The sequence below is a fragment of the Ochotona curzoniae genome, unplaced genomic scaffold (genome assembly GCF_017591425.1).
Source record: "Ochotona curzoniae isolate NIBS_2020 unplaced genomic scaffold, NIBS_Ocur_1.0 contig_4692, whole genome shotgun sequence".
Classification (NCBI taxonomy): Eukaryota; Metazoa; Chordata; class Mammalia; order Lagomorpha; family Ochotonidae; genus Ochotona; species Ochotona curzoniae.
The window spans coordinates 1,361,694-1,382,152 of NW_024466361.1; the positions used below are offsets into that span (position 1 = coordinate 1,361,694).

The window sequence follows — 20,459 nt, forward strand, 5'->3', positions numbered from 1 at the left end:
TGACTGCATCACTGCCCGGCCCACATCTGCACTGTGACTGCATCACTGCCCGGCCCACACCTCCACTGTGACTGCATCACTGCCCAGCTCACATCTGCACTGTGACTGCATCACTGCCTGGCTCACATCTGCACTGTGACTGCATCACTGCTCAGCTCACATCTGCACTGTGACTGCATCACTGCCCGGCTCACATCTCCACTGTGACTGCATCACTGCCCGGCTCACATCTCCTCTGTGACTGCATCACTGCCCAGCTCACATCTGCACTGTGACTGCATCACTGCCTGGCTCACATCTGCACTGTGACTGCATCACTGCTCAGCTCACATCTCCACTGTGACTGCATCACTGCCCGGCTCACATCTGCACTGTGACTGCATCACTGCTCAGCTCACATCTGCACCGTGACTGCATCACTGCTTGGCCCACATCTGCACTGTGACTGCATCACTGCCCAGCTCACATCCCCACTGTGACTGCATCACTGCTCAGCTCACATCTGCACTGTGACTGCATCACTGCCCGGCTCACATCTGCACTGTGACTGCATCACTGCCCGGCCCACACCTGCACTGTGACTGCATCACTGCCCGGCCCACATCTCCACTGTGACTGCATCACTGCCCGGCTCACATCCCCACTGTGACTGCATCACTGCCCGGCTCACATCTGCACTGTGACTGCATCACTGCTCAGCTCACATCTGCACTGTGACTGCATCACTGCCCGGCTCACATCCCCACTGTGACTGCATCACTGCAGAGCTCACACCTGCACTGTGACTGCATCACTGCCCAACCCACATCCCCTCGCCCCCGAATGCATCACTGCCCGGCCCACCATCCCCTCGCCCCCGAATGCATCACTTCCTGGCCCACCATCCCCACCTCTCTGCATCCCGGTTTTTTTGATTCTTTTTGCTTCTTAACTAATGCACTTGCCCTTTCAAAGTGCCCTCTAATTCATTACAGACTTTCTGGAAGTGCTGTCTGGCTTCTCAACATGTGTTATCAGACGTCCCATGAACAACAAGACTAGTACATTAAAACCAAGAAGTAGATCCACACATCCTATTTCACCCAAGCCTATTAAGTTGATATTCTACAAGTTGGATCTCATTGAATCTGCCGTTCACAAAACAACCTTCCAGGTCTCCTCTTGCAAGTTCTGCCTGCCTGCAAGCTTCTTCCCATCATTCGTATGAGGAGAGAAAATTAATTCTGCTCATTTCATCATGGAAAAAAAAAACCAGAGCACACGAGCACTCAACGTTTGATGTTTTGCTGTAAGTTACACAGTAAAATAGTTCTCTTTATACAAAATAGCTGTCACCAAATGCTCCCAATCACAGCTGACGAGGCTACCAATAGACTCTAAGACTTGTAAAAAAAAAAAGAAGAAGAAAAGAAAACAACGAAGATGCATTTCTGCCTCTAAATACAGACAGAAAAGAAAACAACTCTGAATGCAGCGGCAGCGAGAGAAGTCACGTCCTGTCACAGCCAGGCCAGCAGAGTCTTCAACCAACGACAGGGAAGAAGTCCCTGCCACCCGGACAGCACACTGAAGCCTCACGCAGCACCCGACGCACCCGGGAGGCCTCACGCAGCAACCGACGCACTCGGGAGTCACCCAAGACCCACAACAAACTGAAATGACCAGCACCGGAGGAACTGGATCCCTGCTTTCTGAGTCTTCCCAGGCTTGTGTCAGTAAACTAGAATAAACATGTTATTAAAAGAGAATCAATAGGAGGCTTTAAAATATACAGTACCACAAAAGGTCAAGCCCTGATATTGATTTTAATATAACATTTTCTGTGCAGCTTCCCAAAGGGTTCTCTTCTAATATTGTTCTTCATTTTTCTCTCACTTGGTTCCCTGACTAGTGAATTCGTTGTTCTTGTCGCAAAAAAACAAAAAGCTGTCAAAGCCTGTGTTTGCGAAGTGTCCACCATGCCTGCGACAAGCTGCTGGAAAAAGAAAACATGAGAAATTCAACCCCCCCACACACACACCAAAGGTAGTAGTGAGTGGGAGAACAGATGCAGGACAGGAAAACACAGGACAACTTTGAACCCACAAAATAAGCAGGCACCATACGGACGCTCGGAATCAGGTGCCATGGCAGCCAGTCTGAACTTCCGCCTGCCCTGGGGTCTAGAACCAATGCGTTCCCAGGGGCTGAGAGAGAGGACGGGGAGCTCCAGGAGGACCGCCTGCTGGACACAGAGGACGGGGAGCTCCGGGAGGACCGCCTGCTGCAGAGAGAGGACGGGGAGCTCCGGGAGGACCGCCTGCTGGACACAGAGGACGGGGAGCTCCAGGAGGACCGCCTGCTGCAGAGGACGGGGAGCTCCGGGAGGACCGCCTGCTGCAGACAGAGGACGGGGAGCTCCGGGAGGACCGCCTGCTGGACACAGAGGACGGGGAGCTCCAGGAGGGCCGCCTGCTGCAGACAGAGGACGGGGAGCACCAGGAGGACCGCCTGCTGCAGAGAGAGGACGGGGAGCTCCGGGAGGACCGCCTGCTGGACACAGAGGACGGGGAGCTCCAGGAGGGCCACCTGCTGCAGACAGAGGACGGGGAGCTCCGGGAGGACCGCCTGCTGCAGAGGACGGGGAGCTCCAGGAGGACCGCCTGCTGCAGACAGAGGACGGGGATCTCCAGGAGGACCGCCTGCTGGACACAGAGGACGGGGAGCTCCAGGAGGGCCACCTGCTGCAGAGGACGGGGAGCTCCAGGAGGACCACCTGCTGCAGAGAGAGGACGGGGAGCTCCGGGAGGACCGCCTGCTGGACACAGAGGACGGGGAGCTCCGGGAGGACCGCCTGCTGGACACAGAGGACGGGGAGCTCCGGGAGGACCGCCTGCTGCAGAGAGAGGACGGGGAGCTCCAGGAGGACCGCCTGCTGCAGAGGACGGGGAGCTCCAGGAGGACCGCCTGCTGCAGAGGACGGGGATCTCCAGGAGGACCGCCTGCTGGACACAGAGGACGGGGAGCTCCAGGAGGACCGCCTGCTGCAGAGAGAGGACGGGGAGCTCCAGGAGGACCGCCTGCTGCAGAGAGAGGACGGGGAGCTCCAGGAGGACCGCCTGCTGGACACAGAGGACGGGGAGCTCCAGGAGGACCGCCTGCTGGACACAGAGGACGGGGAGCTCCGGGAGGACCGCCTGCTGCAGACAGAGGACGGGGAGCTCCAGGAGGACCGCCTGCTGGACACAGAGGACGGGGAGCTCCAGGAGGACCACCTGCTGCAGAGGACGGGGAGCTCCAGGAGGACCGCCTGCTGCAGAGGACGGGGAGCTCCAGGAGGACCGCCTGCTGGACACAGAGGACGGGGAGCTCCGGGAGGACCGCCTGCTGGACACAGAGGACGGGGAGCTCCGGGAGGACCGCCTGCTGCAGAGGACGGGGAGCTCCGGGAGGACCGCCTGCTGCAGAGAGAGGACGGGGAGCTCCAGGAGGACCGCCTGCTGCAGAGAGAGGACGGGGAGCTCCAGGAGGACCACCTGCTGCAGAGAGAGGACGGGGAGCTCCAGGAGGACCGCCTGCTGGACACAGAGGACGGGGAGCTCCAGGAGGACCGCCTGCTGGACACAGAGGACGGGGAGCTCCAGGAGGACCGCCTGCTGCAGAGAGAGGACGGGGAGCTCCGGGAGGACCGCCTGCTGCAGAGAGAGGACGGGGAGCTCCGGGAGGACCGCCTGCTGGACACAGAGGACGGGGAGCTCCAGGAGGACCGCCTGCTGCAGAGAGAGGACGGGGAGCTCCGGGAGGACTGCCTGCTGCAGAGAGAGGACGGGGAGCTCCGGGAGGACCGCCTGCTGCAGACAGAGGACGGGGAGCTCCAGGAGGACCGCCTGCTGGACACAGAGGACGGGGAGCTCCAGGAGGACCGCCTGCTGCAGAGAGAGGACGGGGAGCTCCGGGAGGACTGCCTGCTGCAGAGAGAGGACGGGGAGCTCCGGGAGGACCGCCTGCTGCAGAGGACGGGGAGCTCCAGGAGGACCGCCTGCTGGACACAGAGGACGGGGAGCTCCAGGAGGACCGCCTGCTGGACACAGAGGACGGGGAGCTCCAGGAGGACCGCCTGCTGGACACAGAGGACGGGGAGCTCCAGGAGGACCGCCTGCTGCAGAGAGAGGACGGGGAGCTCCGGGAGGACCGCCTGCTACAGAGAGAGGACGGGGAGCTCCGGGAGGACTGCCTGCTGCAGAGAGAGGACGGGGAGCTCCGGGAGGACCGCCTGCTGGACACAGAGGACGGGGAGCTCCGGGAGGACCGCCTGCTGCAGAGGACGGGGAGCTCCAGGAGGACCGCAGTGGTTCGGACAAAGCGACAGGAGACAGCTCTCAGTGCGGCTGAGAGGAACTGGGAGTCCTGAGGGGAATCAGCCCGGTGGCATGCGGGTGCTGGGGTAACAGGCAGGGACGCTGGCAGGCCGACACTCAAGGAGAAGGCTGGAAGTGAGAGGTGGTGTGAGCAGGGGACAGAAGAATGGATAAAGGCAGGCAGAGGACTAAAGCTCAAGGGGGAACCTTGGACTTCACGCTAAATCTAGTGAAAAGCTATTAGACATCTTTCAGCAAAGAATCAACAGGAATGGAAGTACATTAATAAAGCACACTACCAATGCTTCATGATAAACAGCCTGAAGGAAGAGAACGGCCCAGTGGGTCCATCGGCCACAACACAGAGACCACAATGGCTTGGACTAAGGTTTGTCAACCTGGGAAAATAAAGACTTTGGACTAAACAACTCAGTGGTAGCAGCCTTGTACTGTGGCATGCTGAGCAAGATCATCAGCCTATAGACCAAGGTGCCATTAGCACGCCCCAGGTTGTAAGATCCCAAAAGGTCTCCAGACTGTCCTGTGTGGCATGGGAGCAAGAAACACAATATTGGGCCCAGCGTGGTAGGCTAGTGGCTAAAGTCCTCACCCTGGCACATGCTGGGTTCGCATCCCGGCAACCCCATTTCCCATTAGCTCCCTGCTTGTGACCTGGGAAAGCAGTTGAGGACGGCCCAAAGCCTTGGGACACTGCAGCCGCACAGGAGACCTGGACAAAGCTCCTGGCTCCTGGCTTCAGATCAGCTGAGCTCCAGTTGTTATGGCCACGTGAGGAGTGAACCAGTGAATGGAAGATCTTCCTCTCTGTCTCTCCTCCTCTCTGCATATCTGACTTTTCAATGAAAACAAATAAATATTTTAAAAAATAAATAAAAACAAAAACACCACCTCTCAACAGCCAAGAGTACTGGTTCAGAACGGGTATGGATGGAAAGGCTGAGACGCAATATAAAAAGCTATTTGGGAAGTCGAGGGCAGGCCCTGTGGCACAGCGTGTTAAGCTACAGACTGCCCACATGTCGTGTCAAAGTGCTGGTTCAGGTCCCAGCTACTCTACTTCTGATCCGGCTCCCTCATCATGCACTTGGGAGACAGACAAAGGCTCAAGAGCTCGGGTCCCTGCCACCAACGTGGGACACTGGGTGGGGTTCCTGGCTCCGAGTTCCAGCCTGGCCCACTGGAGGAGGCGATTAGTACATAGAAGACTCTTCGTCCCCCATCCCACCTCCCACCACTTTGACTTTCCAAATTAAATAAATAAGTCTTTTCTTTCTTGAAATAAAATAGGGCCCGATGTGGTATGGCCACTTAAGCCTATGATACTAGCATTCAACACCAGACTGCCAGTTCAAGTGGTGGCTGCCTTACTTTCAAATCTAGCTACCTGCCAATGTACCTCAAAAGCTGGTGCCAGAGAGCCCATGGGCATGAACCTCTGCCACTGGCACAGGGCACCCTGACAGGGCCAGCCTCCTGCATGGAGAGGCCCTGCCATGGGCACAGGGCACAGGCACCCTGACAGAGGGCCAGCCTCCTGCGTGGAGGGCCCTGCCATGGGCACAGGGCACAGGCACCCTGACAGAGGGCCAGCCTCCTGCGTGGAGGGCCCTGCCATGGGCACAGGGCACAGGTACCCTGACAGAGGGCCAGCCTCCTGCGTGGAGAGGCCCTGCCATGGGCACGGGCACCCTGAGAGAGGGCCAGCCTCCTGAGTGGAGGGCCGGTCCCAGCTGTTGTGTCCATGCAGGGAACAAATCAGTGTACAGGAGCTAGCCTGCCCACTCACTCGCTTTCTCTTTCCTCTCTTCACTCACTCTGTCACTGTGCCATGCGAACAAATGAATCTTTAACTATAATACAATAAAAGCAGAGACAACAGGGCAAACTGGTTGGGAGGGGGAAAGCAGGAACACAAAGGCATGAATAAGAATGAAGGCAGTCAGTGAGCAGAAGTTAGTCACTACTTCAGTATTTCCAGGAACTTCTTTTCCAATACAAACCTGTGTGGGAGCTACATAAATAACCTAACTTGCATAAAATTCACCAGAATAACAGTTTGGACTCCTTTAATTCTATGAAAACTGAATTGAACAGTTGATAGGTCTATTCATAAAGAGATGAAAAATTTCTAGCATATTACAGCAAAATCCACCAGAACAATCACCCTCACCCAGCATGACAGTATTTTGACAGTTTTACTCGAAGCTATAGCCATGTGGATTTAAAAAAAAAAAAAAACAACAAAGCAAAAATCTCCTTCCATTGGCAAATTTGTTCTGCAACTAAATTATTTATTAAGCTCCACAGTGAAGACTTAACTGCCCATGCTGAAACCTATAAAACAAAACTTCATTAACCACTTTGCCAGAAGCCCAGATGGAGTTCAGAAAGGCAGCAGGTAAGGTCCTGCAATGCCAGAACATGGCTAGCTTTAGAAATGTGGTCTGGCACAGCAAGGCTGGTATGGCTTCTGCTGGGGCCAGTGTTGTGTAGCAAAGTCAGCATCCCATAACAGTTCAAGTCCTGGCATTCCATTCCCAGCCCAGCCCCCTGCAAAAGCACTAAAGAAGGGTGCAATATTTGGACTCCTAGAAGATCCTGGTTCCTGGCTTCAGACAGTTCAGCTCTAGGTGTAAATGCCATTTGCAGAGTGAATCACAGATGGAAGATTGTCCTCCCTCGTCCCAGCTCAACACCCTGCCTTTAAAATAAACAGATAAGGACGAAAGGAGCAGATGGCACCAGATTCCAGTGTGTAATACATACTCGGCTCTTCGAGCATCTTCGAGCAAAGATTACCGAGTGGTGAGCGTGCACTCTTCCTGTTGCAGTCAGAACTGGGAGGGCCCGGCCTGAAAGCAGGAGGAGACTTCCAAGTGTACGGGACAACAGCAACGCACTAAGCGTAGGGTGGGAGCAAGGCAGACATAAAATGCAGTTAGCAAGAAGGACAACCTACTGGGACTTTTAACCTACGGGATGACTGTCACGTTGGAGCTGATCAAACACCAGCAAACCAACGCCACCTCCTAGGAAGCCAGCTGCTCAGCAACAGACTCCCGTTACAGCAGGTGGCACGGGTGGAGCTCAGGGCGTGAGCGGAACATCAATGCAGAGGTACCACTCAACTCCTGTGATCACTGCCCTTGCCAATATTTGCAAAGTAGAAGTGAAACTCATTTGTGTCACTTCTGGCCGCCATGAGAACACGGACAGCCCACCAATCCCTTCGGGTCCCTGCCAAGCTACACTTCCATGACGAGCCCTGACAAATGGTAGCTATGTGCAGTACTTTGCTCCCTGGAACTGTGGGGTTTTTTCCTAAATTATGATATACCTAGAAATTACATGTAGGCTGAAGGCATGTAATTTTCCTAACAACTGTGTAATTTGTGCCTGTGACAGGAAAATGGTGTTCAACACTGTGCTACATTAAAACAAAGACGTGTAAGCTAAGTGTCTACAGTCTCTGGGTAAGGTCTGGCTTCAAAGCATAATTTAATCACTCTGCATTTATGTTAACATGGTACAGAATATACATATATAATATATACAGCATATATATATATAAAACAGCATTTCCTTGAAAAGGGGTAAGACTTTCCAATCCCACTGCTCGCTCAGCAGACACCTGTGAGCACTCACGGCACACGCCCGGCGGACAGCCCTCCATGGCGCTGACCTTGACTGTGCTGGTCTACCACGGGTCTCCCAGCGCTCTCTGCTCTCCCCTCGGTCTTCACCTCCAAGGGCCGGAAATACCGAACCATAAAAGTCAAGACGAATTACATATAACAAATTGAAACACAAGATACCATCCCTATAAACTGCTCCACTACTGTGAAAAACTGAAAATATACAAATAATAAGGTGTAAGCCCTTCTGATGTCCTCAGCAGTGACATCATCGAAAAACACAACTATGCAAAACCCAAATAGATGCATATGCCTAATTAAACCACAAACTAAACCAAATCAATTATTTTTGCTCTGACAACTCTAATGTACATTTTTTCCAAAATAACTAAAGAGGAAGAAGGTGGGGAAGTCTCAATGGACCTCAATGGACTGGATGCACAGCCAGTCCCAACAGAGCAACGGCAGCTCGTGGCTTTGTGAAGAAAGGGTATTCAAGACGCAGACGCTCCCACTTGCCTTACAGCTAAAGAGGTGAAATTCAAATGCCAAGGGTCAGAGGTCAGAGTAGTCACATGTTTCTTGCTGCCAGAAACTGACTTTTGGCAGGAGGACACAGAAGAGAAGTCACAGTTTAGAAGTCTGAACTCAGAAACTGCAGCACCTGACGCCCCAGCCACAGGCCTGCTCGAACCACAGCACAACCCAATCAGCTGCAAAAGCATCACTCAACACGGACTCGCCCACGCACTGCACCGGCCTCTTGGTACACTTTGCTACTTGTTTTAATATGCCAAACTAAGACTGCAAGTCAAGCAGATCCATTGCAGTGTGCAGACTCAGGCATCCCATCAAAGGGGGTGAACCTGTAACCTGAACTGGCAGTCCATGAACAAAGTTATAAAATGAGAATGCAACCTGTGCAGTCACAGAGCTTACGAGCAGGCGGCCCAGTGGGCAGCATCCCATAAGGCAACCTGAGGTAGCCCTGTAAGCATCAGATTTCAGGGAGCTGACAGTTAAAGGAGCCAACGCCAACTGCCACACGCTATCTTCAGTTCAAATGGTTTCTACATGAGATTTCAGTGTGTGCAACAGTACCAGTCAGGACTGCTGAAACCAAGCTTCTTTTTCACTAGAGGAAAAGACAAGGTAAGCCACTCGGGAAGTCGCTCCAATCGAACAGATTTTATGGGCGGGAGTGGATACAGGCTGCATTTCATCAAGCCCTGGACAGACGCTTTTCCCACAGGCCTGAGAGCATCTTCCGATCGCAGTGTGCCAGGCGCAGGCCTGCCGCAGTTGTCATAGCTTGCACGAGAGCATCAAGCTCTGTGCAACTGATGTCAGCAGCCTGGAAGAAGCCCAGGGACAACAGAAGAGCAACCCTTGAAGGAATGCTGTGTTGCCAAGGTTTGGGTGGCACAGAGAACGTGCTATCAGGTGACAAAATAGGGATGCCAAGACCCTGGGTCCGGAAGTGAGGGCGAAGAGGAACAGCCATGTCGAACTGGTCTAACACGCCGGGTTTCTCACCAGGGGCCTGGACAGGTGAGCCAGACGGCTCTTCTCTCGGCGACTGGGAGGAGCTGTCCTGTGGATTACAGAATGCTGGACGGCCTTCCGGGCCTCCGCCATGAGATGCCGCTGCCACCTGACAAGCTGTGACAGCCTCGTCAAACATGCCTGCAGGAGCAGAATCGTCCCTAGCTCGGAACGATCGTCACCATCGATTCTCCTTACTTTTTCCTTTTATGAATACATAAGGGATATATGGCTTTGAAAAGTCCAAAATCAGTCTTTAACGAGCCATGTCAAGAAAATCCCAAGAGATAAACTATTGTGTTAAAAACCTGTGGCCAATTTTTTCTTGGTGAGACCGCAAACATACTCAAATTTTGTCCAAACCAACAGCACCTTCAATTCAACACAATTCAGCTGCCTGTCACTCATTCTGCCCTGCCAGCCTTCCTCTTCAATCGGAGTCACTCACTCCTTTCCCTGCCAGGGTTTCTCATCTTCCTTTTGATCTTTTAGGGATACATAATGTGCTTCTAAAGACTTCCACGCTTCCTACATCAACTCAACCTTTAGTCTTCAAAGGAGTTTACAAGGTCCCTATGTAAAGCGCCCTTAGAGAAGATGGGGAACACTTGCTCTGCCACCACGCACACCAGCCTGGCAGGAACTGGGTTGCTCCTGTTCCTCATGCTTGCACAGGAGTTAGGAGGGTCACAGATGGGACGAGAATCAGCCAAACCATGTGAGGTGTCACAGATGACCTGACAAGGTGACAAGGGAAATAAATATTCTACAAGTGGAGAATCACAATAGAAATTAGTTTCAGAGTCCTTTTCCAAAAAGCTCGTTCAAAACTCCCAGACATAAATATGTGCCCACGGCCCAAGTCTAAACACTTGCGAGCTGGCACACGGTCCTATGTACACTCGGGGTGAAAGAGAAAACGTGCTAAGCAGGGCAAGGCCACCTGACGCCCAGTGGCAGAGGAACCAACCTTTCAACTGCCTCCTGGTCTACTCGGATGCAGGCAACAGACACAACAGCGCGTGAATCTGTCGCTGGAGAAAACTGCTCTAAAAAGGCTGCACGTAAAACTTCCTCAGTGCCTTTCCAAAGATCCTTCTCTGCGAGGAAAAGAACAAGAAAGAAAGAAAACCCAGCTACTGATTCCTGCAGGAGCAATCATACAGAGGAACACGAGACTTTTCCCCAAGCCTTGGCAGCTGCAAAGTTTGTATCTAGGAGGCCTCGAGCAAAACACGTCTTTTAAGAAAAAAAATAAAATTACAATATAAAGGCTGTACCCTCCTTGGCTTGCCTTAAAGGCGACACAAAATAAATTCTTTATCAATAATCGTTTGCCCAGGTTACTGCTAGGCTGCCAACCCCATTCCACAAGAGATATGAAATTAGATCTCAGCAGAACCTTCTACCCATCCCATCTGCCCTGACCCTCTCACGGACCAGGGCGGGGCAGAAGTGAGCTGAATGACAAGAGGGAGACACACCACAGAGTCTAACAAAAGACTGCACCACACAGACAGAAGACTAAAACAAAAACCCAGGCGAAATGCACGCCAAATAGGTACGAGGGCTCAGCCAGAATGCCACATTAAACCAACATGTAAGTAAAAATAACAAAATTTGACAAGCAATTTTACCACTGCACACCAGTTACCCTTGCTTCTTAATCAAAACAATCTGAAATTTTTTTAATATTCAAGCTTCACTGTCTAATTATATACTCCATCAACCTAACCCAATTAAATAATTATAAAACACTGAAATATACACAGACCCTGTGGATAGCACTACCCCAAGCTGTAACCCTTCTGTTTCCTGAGAAAACGATGGCTTAATCTAACACACAATCTCATCCATGTGTTTTGTAGAACTTAAAAATTAGCTTAAGTAGACTGTCAAAAGAGAAGAAATATTAGGAACATTTTCCAAAGCCCTCTTTGTACAGCTGAAATAGCTCAGGTCCAAAGAGACTGCAGTCAAAGCTGAAGTCTGCCCGATGGCCCCAGGCCCACTGCTCCCCCAAGGCCTGGGAGCCCATCCCGGACACAGGGCCCGTTAGGCGCTCACAGCACAGCACGCTCACCCGACCCCGATCCTAGCACTGTGCATGACATGCAGATTTCACAAACAGCACAGATGGGAACACTGAACGATCTTGGATCCAAATGCATTCACATATTTTTATGAATAAGTACACACTTTACATCTCTACAAAACAGTATTTTTTCAAGAACAAAAAGTCTGTGCTGTTTTTTGCCCATTGTTTTATTTCTGTTTAAAGCTCTCTGAAGCGCCCGATCCACCGTTTTGGATCGGCACCTGAGGATGTACTTAGCTTGCTAGTTCTACAGTTCAGCCGGCGGCCCTGAGAGTGGTCACTTGCTTTGCTCTCCACACCTGTTACAGAAACACTCCACCAGCATCCTCTGCAGCTGCTACCAGCAGCACTGGGAATCACGGCTTCAAAACGGAAGCCTCAATGGAGGGTAGTCGAAGGTCCCTGAGGAGGGGAGCACGGTGCATTTGATTTTCAACCTCACGGAATTCTGAAACATCTTAGACCTTTTTGTAAGCAAACATTAAACTAATTAGTGCAATTGTTAATCCAGGTACCAGGATGGCATATGGTATTCAGCATAAGCTATAATGATGTTTATTTTAAAACCATGTAAGACAAAAACATTTTCAATCACAGAAACTTTTGTGGTTGGATAAGAAATTCCCAAGAACTATTTCAAGAACTATTTCTCACACGGGCCCAGTGCCGTGGCCTAGCGGCTAAAGTCCTCGCCTTGATCGCGCCGGGATCCCATATCTGCACCAGTTCTAATCCTGGCAGCTCCACTTCCCATCCAGCTCCTTTCCTATGGCCTGGGAAAGCAGTCAAGGACGGTCCACAGCCTTGGGACCCTGCACCCACGTGGCAGACCTGGAAGAAGCTCCTGGCTCCGGGTTTTGGATTGGCACAGCACTGGCTGTTGTGGTCACTTGGGAAGTGAATCATCAGACGGAAAATCTTCCTCTCTGTCTCTCCTCTTCTCTGTATATCTGACTTTGTAATAAAAACAAATCTTAAAAAAAAAACAAAACTATTTCTCACCAAGGACGCAGGGCTCAGTATTCTTCAGCTAAGTACTGCACACGAGACACAATGCTAATTACGACAGAGCTCTGATAAGCACGAGCCAAAACCAGAAACGGCATGCGCTCGTCACATTCTAAGATTCATCCACACGATGATGAGTTCTCTAAGAATGTCTGGCAAGCACAAGCCCCAGCAAAGGCCTCAATACCACGAAGCTCACCGTCTCTGATGTTCAGCCTCCTTCCTGGCTTGTTCTGACGCCAGCTCCTCGGCGACTCTCCTCTTCAATTCTTCATCAGAAACTGGAATCAGGAAAGAGCAACGGGGGACAAGGTAAGTGACTCGCTCAACACAAAGGCAGACACATCCTCGGGGAGCAGGCTGAGGCCAGACCCAAGCAAAGGCCTGCCAGGCGGTCAGCAGCTCCTTGGAACCTCCTCAGCTCCGCGGACAAGACCAATTAGCGCACTTCAGGAGTAATTGAATCGAGTTCCCTGGCCACCTACAAACTTCCACACCTGCCAAAATTTATAATAAACTCAAGGAGCTGCTTACTGCCTGGTGGAGACCAAACCATAGAGTACAGGTTCTCTAAAATGATGTCCTAACCTTAAAGCCTGACAGTTATGTGCAAAGCAGGAACAAAGTGTAATGAAGGAACTTTAGAGAACAAAATGATACTGAAATCTTCTCATTTCAATAACCACTCAGCTAACAAAAGCATTTGTTACAGAAGCCATACACATTTACATTCATTTTTTTCATCATTTATGGGGAAAAAGGCACTCCCATGAGACTTGAAAACATGCTTTGTGGAATATATACCATTCAAATTCAAGTGTCAACAAGTGGAGAGGAGAGAACAGAGCTGTAAACAGCCAGGGCTTTCGAAACGCCCGCCAGCTGGATTGAAAGCCTGGTTTTTCTCCAGTCAGAAGGCTACAAATGAGATGTTTTGTAGAGATTCTTATAGCTATTGTGGGGGACAAGTTTAACACACTTCCTTTGGGGTCTTCAATAGGACATAAGCAGACTCTGTCTTCTCCATTTGAAACCCACAACCCGAACGATGACCAAGAGGGAGGATCAGTAACACACAGAGCCTGAGTCTCCCCGCGAGCCTCTGCAAGGAAAACCAGCTGTTATCTCATTACCCCATCCTTATGTAGTAACACATCGGAAATTAATTAGAATATGCAAAATTTTTTAAATGTTCAGCCGATGAATAACAACAAAGAAGACATGAACATTCATAAACGTACTGTCTCTTAGTTATGGACTGTCACAGAGCGAGCTGGCGTGCAACGTCACCTGTATGCAGACCTGAGTGCAGCTGAGGCACTTAGGTCCAGAATATTCTCTACAGAAAGAATTCTTCAAGCTCAATAAAAAACCCTGCCAGCTCGACAGCACTGCTCATTAGGAAAACACAAATCAAAGCCACAATGATACAGACTTCAAACTCATAATGGCTGAACTACACAATGACAGGTGCTGGTAAAGAGGTGGAGCAACTGGAATGCTCATTAGCTGCTGCTGAGATGCACAAAGGTGAAGCCACAGTGGAAAGCACCAGGGCAGCTCCTCAACATGCTAAATTAACTCACCCGTATCTTGAGAAGCAGGTACTGTGCATATCCAAGAAAATGGAAAACATAAATCTACACAAATACTTGCACATGGATAATTTATAATAGCATTATTTACAATATCCTTTAAGTAGAGACGACCTAAATGCGCATTAGCTAATGTGGTATGTCCATCCAGTACAGTATTACCCAGCCACAATAAAGTACTGGCACATGCAGGACAAAGGAGAGTCTTGTCAACATTATACTAAGTGGAAGAAAACAAAACACAGACGTGTTCTCTCGTTCCAGTGAGAGGAAATGTCCAGGACAGGCCAAGCCACAGACAGGACAGGTAGGGCAGGCAGAAAGGCGAAATGGGAAGTGATAGGAAGGACACATTCATTTTTCAGATGCCGAGAATATTCTGCAGTAAGAGTGATGACTAAACAGTCTACAAACCAAAAACTACTGAATTGTATGTTGATGCAACCAAGTTGGGAGAGGCTCCAGGAAGCAAGGGTTCCAGCACCCACTGATGAACTGATTGGATGGAGAGGAAGTCCCACAGCCCAGACAGTGGAAAGAATGCTGGAGGCTTGCTGGTTCTTTCCCCACAGCCTTCTGCCCACCATCACCAGCCCCACCACCCGCTGTGGGACCACCTACCATTTCATCCCTTTGTTTTCGCCTTTCTGGAAGTAGCCAAGTCACAACTTCTGGGTCAAGTCCAGGGTCACAACTAAAATAGTAATTACCTCAGATACACTGGAGAGTTTAAAATAACAGAAGGTACAACATTACCTACACTGAGTCTAGCATCTCAAACAGCAGGAAAATAGACCAGGGATGGAAACAGGTCCAGACCAAGTCTCAGATTCATGTTTTCTGTTTTCAAATCAACACAATACAGAAAGCAACAGTGTATCTCTTTTGATGAGTCCGATTCAGAAAACAACAGGGGAAAAGATACACCATTTGGAGACCATTCTTTAAAGCAGCCTTTCTGAAAAGACTCTCTTTCAGTTCTCAGGACCTGAGCATTCTCTCAAATAAGCGGTTATTAAACTAAAAGGCCAGTGTTCCAGGCTGGCCTGCTTGAAGAGAACCACTGGAAAGGCCAAGCTTGCCCATTAGCACTGGGAGCTTCCAGGCAAATCCGCTGCAACTGGAAAAAGGTTGTGAAATGAGAAGAGTAAAGTTGAAAAATGTTCAAGACACACAAATCAGATCTGCCCGGAGATCAGAACTATTTCAACTTCACTAAGTGTGGTGCCACAGCCTTCTCTCTCTAGCTCTCCCTCTCTCCCGTGCTTGCTCGCTCGCTTGCTGTCTCTCTCTCTCACACACACACACACACCTTCCCTTTAAAAAGTATTAAGATGACAGAATTTTTTCACATACTTGCATGTCTTTAAATCCGCCCAGAGACCACTATAATTTTCTTCCCAACAGTCAATGTATCTCAATGAACAAAAACACTGGCATTTTGTCAATTACAGAAGCTACAAGGTAACCATAAAACGTGCAGGGAAAAAGCAAGCAGAGCAGCATCTTGCTTGCACCAAGCACGGCCTTAACTGCTCACTGGAAGGCATTACTGACAATAATAAATAGTTGCATGGTTAAAGCAGCTTTTGATTCCCAACAAACTTCTCTTTGCTTCTTTTTACTAAACGCTCTAAGCAAACGTTTCAATTAGTACAAGGAATCTTCTGTATTGAATGTCTATGATTTGTTTTGTTTGCGTTATTTTGCTCTATTTAAATGAAAGGCAAGGAGAGAGAGAAGTGAGGGCAACAGAGCTCCTGTCCCTGGACTCACCCGTTAAGGTCCACAGCAGCGGAGACAGGGCTACGCTGAATCCGCGAGTCAGGATCACAAGCCTGATGTCCTCCAGGGGCAGGAACCTAATAGGAAGCACCACCTGCCGCCCGCCCAGGGAGCTGAATCCAGGCGGAACCAGGCGTGCAGGCAGCTCATCTGCGATGCTCAACGCTGGGCCAAAATCCTGCCTGTCTAGGAATCTTTTAATCCTCCAGCCATCTGAATCTCTAAGCTATAAAATCAAAGAATTCCAGGGCTTCTATTCAGGAACTTGATGGTAGGTATTCTTGGGAACTGTGTATTCCACAGTCTCATTCCTCAAAGTGTAGCACAAATTTAAGATACTTCACCTGTCTTCAGTGTTACATTAGTTAGAACCAAATTTCCATATTTTCCAGAAACTGATGAAGTTAGAGGGAGGGTTGAGGACAGGTGCTGGGATGGTGACCAGAAGTGACGCCGAGCCTTAAGAGACCAACTTCCTCTGCAAGCTTCCCACACCTTCACTTCCTCTGCATGACCCTTCCCCTGTAACGCTCACCAGCATGCAGACTGTCAAACCACCTCGCAAGACGCCAGAATAGGAACTGAGGAACTTTCCCTTTGCTGCACTATTTTTTTTTTTTTTTTGGTTTTACCATTTGCTGATACATGGCAAGTCCAATTATGTCAAGTCTATTATTTTCACATGGTTGTTTAAAACTATGGAAGAAACTATAAAAACATGCTATGAGAAGAAAATGAACGGAAGGAACTGCCTAACACAAGCCGGCTGTCCATCAACGGCCGACCCTCCCAAAGCTGACCGCATCGAATCCCCAGCTCTGTAAACACCCACTAACCTTTCGCTGCTGCTAAATTGATTAATACAGAAGCAGCATTTATGGTTTCCACAAGGACAGTGGATGCAGCCACACAATCAATGAGGTGTGACACATGTAACACGCAGCACAGAACTGACCCCTCCGAGCACAGCAGGCAGCTCAACTCTGTCTTGACCTGCTCCTGGGTGCAGCATCGGACTGGGAGAGGACTAAAAGGCAACATGGGAAAATCTCAGGACTCAGATATGAATGTCATCGTTTGCCATCATCCGTTTGTGGCAGCTCCTACCTGGCACACGCCAACACTAGAGTCTAACTGTGGCTGACAGTTTTCCTTCACTCTCTCCTTGGATAATCATATCTGAAGACAGCCCTTAGGAAACAAACATATACACAAATGCCATCTGTCTCCATACCTGGCACATTAAAGTTAATGAAGATAGTAGCAGGAGAACTCTTAATGCCACATTCGTAATCATAAATATTGTATCAGGAGGCACACAGTTAACGAAGAGCTTGGCAACCTAAACATGAACAGCATCAAGCTAACGGCTGATCCTGCAGCATTACTGCCCCATCAGGATTTATATGCCTTTGTAAATTTCTAATTTGAATGGCATAATATGCAAATAATGTCCATTTTATTGTTTGCCTCACAATCAGCACTCACAGAAGCCAGCTTCATGTTCATTCCATGCAAAAACAAACATCAACACTGGCCTGTAGAAGCTGCAGAGCAACAGACATGCTTGGAATTCAGTCTACCATTTCCACATTTTAAGCAGACAATTCGTAAAACACGTATTGAAAATCAGATACATCTAGTATTTTACGTCTTAATATCCTGAATAATAGCCGCAAGATTTCGCAAACCCTCTAGGAAAATAAGACCTATAATTTAAATTAAAAAACAATAATTACTTCTAGATATTGCTTTTTGATGCACAGCTTAATTTTTTTGTTTCAAAAATGGATATATTTTGCTCACTGGGGACAAAATTATAAATTAAGCAACATTAACTCTCCAACCCCAAATGAGAGCACACACACCTGCCGAGCCCGTGCCCACTGCATCCCGACACCAAGGGCACAGCCAGCCCAGGCTCAGAGCTGCTTCTGAAGCAGCCACGAAAGCAGAGGCCACACTGGAAGCCACAAGGGTTCTGGTCCACCACTGGCTTTGTGCAGAGACTGCCTCTCATCTGTAGAATGAGGGTCCAAATCAGCACAACCTCCCCCTCCCATAACTGTGTTCCCTGAGAGACTGGCGGGCATAATCCAGGATAGAGCCTCCACTTCCCAGTCCAGACACAACACTACAAGGAAGGCAGGAATGAAAGGTTAACCAACGGTTGTTTCCTTTGAAGGTTAGGGTTAGAGTTGACTCACATGGAAAATCTCTCTCTCCCATCTGTCACAGCCCCAACAAATTACCAAAAGCAGCCTCTAGGGCTTTAGGACAAGGCACAGCAGAGTGGCACTGCTGGGCTTCCTAAAGAGTAAAGCTGCCACCCAAACTTCCTCAATACAACCCACACCCCAACTGTCCGCACCTCCACCACCCCCACAACCAGGTCTCTGCACATGTGAAGGCCCCACTCCCCAGAGCACACTGCTTCTACAGGCAGGAAGATGGCATTCATGCAAGCACACCCCACTGTTCACCAGCGAGTTCAAGCTCCTGCTCTCAGATCAGCCAGATGGAGTTTTGTTGCTTGTTTTGTTTTCCCCAAACCAAGTCACTTGGAGGAATCAAACTGAGGAATGATCCTTCAGTGCACTAGCGGGAATAATCCCATGGGATTAATCCTATGCTCGGCTTTATAAGAGATGCAGACATATAGAACGGCCCCTGCCATCAGACAGATAATAACGCAGTGCTACTGGGCTTCCATAGTAAGGACACAGCAAAATCTATTATAGCTAAAAAGCAGAAACTGATCAAGGTCCTAAGTTACACAAATGGGAAGAAATCCAAATAAACTTTGCCTGTAGGAAATAAAAAACGGTAATACGTTGTGGATACACTGGAAACCAGGCAGGATTTGGGGTAAGAAATGTTACAAAACAGAACATCATTGAAAGTTGCAAAACCTGGGAACCATGTGAAAAAAAAAGAGGGTGTCAGGGGACTTTGACCTGGAAAAGGCTTACAGATAAACTACAGAGGAAGAGGTGGGGTCACAAAGTGCAGCCGCCCTTCCTCAAAGCACCAGAGACTCCCGGGAACTCACTGCACATTCTTTGCCTCTACCCGGCCCAACCAGCCAACTACAGAAGGGACCCATGGCGGTGCGACCCAGGCGGTGATGGGCCCTTGAGGGTGCACAATGAAGTCAGGAGAGCTCACCGGCACGTGCTGACGAGGACCTGAAGCGGGCGTGGCTCTGAGCATGCAGGCAGACACAGGCTCTTCAGCAAGGGGAAACTGACCACCTAGATGGCCGAGGGAGAAAGCACAAGAGGCCCAAGGTGCACTCAGACGCCAGAAAATGAAGGCCCGCAACGGTCAACTGCGGAAGACAGATCATGAGCTCAGCCTCAGACGCAGGCAATTGAAGCTAATGGTAGAACCAGCACACGGAAGGGCAGGCAATTAGGCATCTGAACCTGAAACTCAGATCTGACTTGGGCCTTGGGTAGAAATGCTGATTTGTGAATGACTATTACAGATCCAAGCTCAGTGAATTCTCCTGGGCTAAGAAGGGGGAGGGAGGGAAGGAGGGAGAGAGGGGGGGAGGGAGGGAAGGAGGGAGAGAGGGGGGGAGGGAGGGAAGGAGGGAGAGAGGGGGGGAGGGAGGGGGGGAGGGAGGGAGGAAGGGAGGGAAGGAGGGAGGGAGGAAGGGAGGGAAGGAGGGAGGGAAGGAGGGAGGAATGGATGGATGGATTCAGGGCCTAGGGGGGTGTACTATACAAACAGAAAACTAAAGTAAAATGCTAAAAAAAAGAACAGGCCTTACAAAGCCATCAGATGAACTTCATTAGACAAAGAAAAAACTGAATGGAAAGGAAGAAATTAACCAGGATAGTATGTGCAGACATGATAAACACATCAGCCAACAGAAGCAGTTAGGTGCTGTGCTTAGGACTCAGTGGTCAAGTCTGGACTTGGGGGTGGCACGGGGGTAGCAGCACAGCTTACAACTGCCCGTCACCATCCTTTCTTCCAACAAAGTTTTCAAAAGAATGGAGAAAGAGCGGGGTGAGAACACCACAAGCACTCAGGTAGAGTGGAGAGCAGTGCATCGCGGCCAGGCCAGGCCAGCAGCAGTGGGCGGCACTGCACTGGAGACTGATGCCAGCTAGCTGCTGCTTCTCGGCAGTCACCTAAGGCAGCAACATAATCAATACACTGATCTGGCCGTGCAGTGGACAGCAGCACAGCCAAGGACCACACGGGCTAGTCCTGTCCACCTTCCTAACGAGCACCCTGAGGCAGGCTACATATGCGCTTCACACTGCAACAGAGGCACATCAGCCCACGCAGGTGTGCTGCAGAGCTTCACCCAAGACCAACGTTCTCACCTGAGTAAGCTGCTCTGCTAACCAGAAACTCCAGCGCTGTGCCACTCAGAGCCACCAGCAACCCTCCGCTCTGCTCCGGCTAGGAAGGTGTG

At 50.1% G+C, this 20,459-nt stretch overlaps 1 protein-coding gene across 3 annotated transcripts in view; it reads right to left on the reverse strand.

The window, feature by feature from the left end:
- Positions 1 to 20,459, reverse strand: part of CHCHD3 (coiled-coil-helix-coiled-coil-helix domain containing 3) — a 199,655-nt gene that overhangs the window by 148,431 nt on the left and 30,765 nt on the right. For all 3 annotated transcript variants that reach the window (XM_040987487.1, XM_040987488.1, XM_040987489.1), the window contains exon 3: positions 12,844 to 12,925. In XM_040987487.1, coding sequence (XP_040843421.1) covers positions 12,844 to 12,925 — 82 coding nt within the window. The remainder of the gene's footprint in view (positions 1 to 12,843; positions 12,926 to 20,459) is intronic.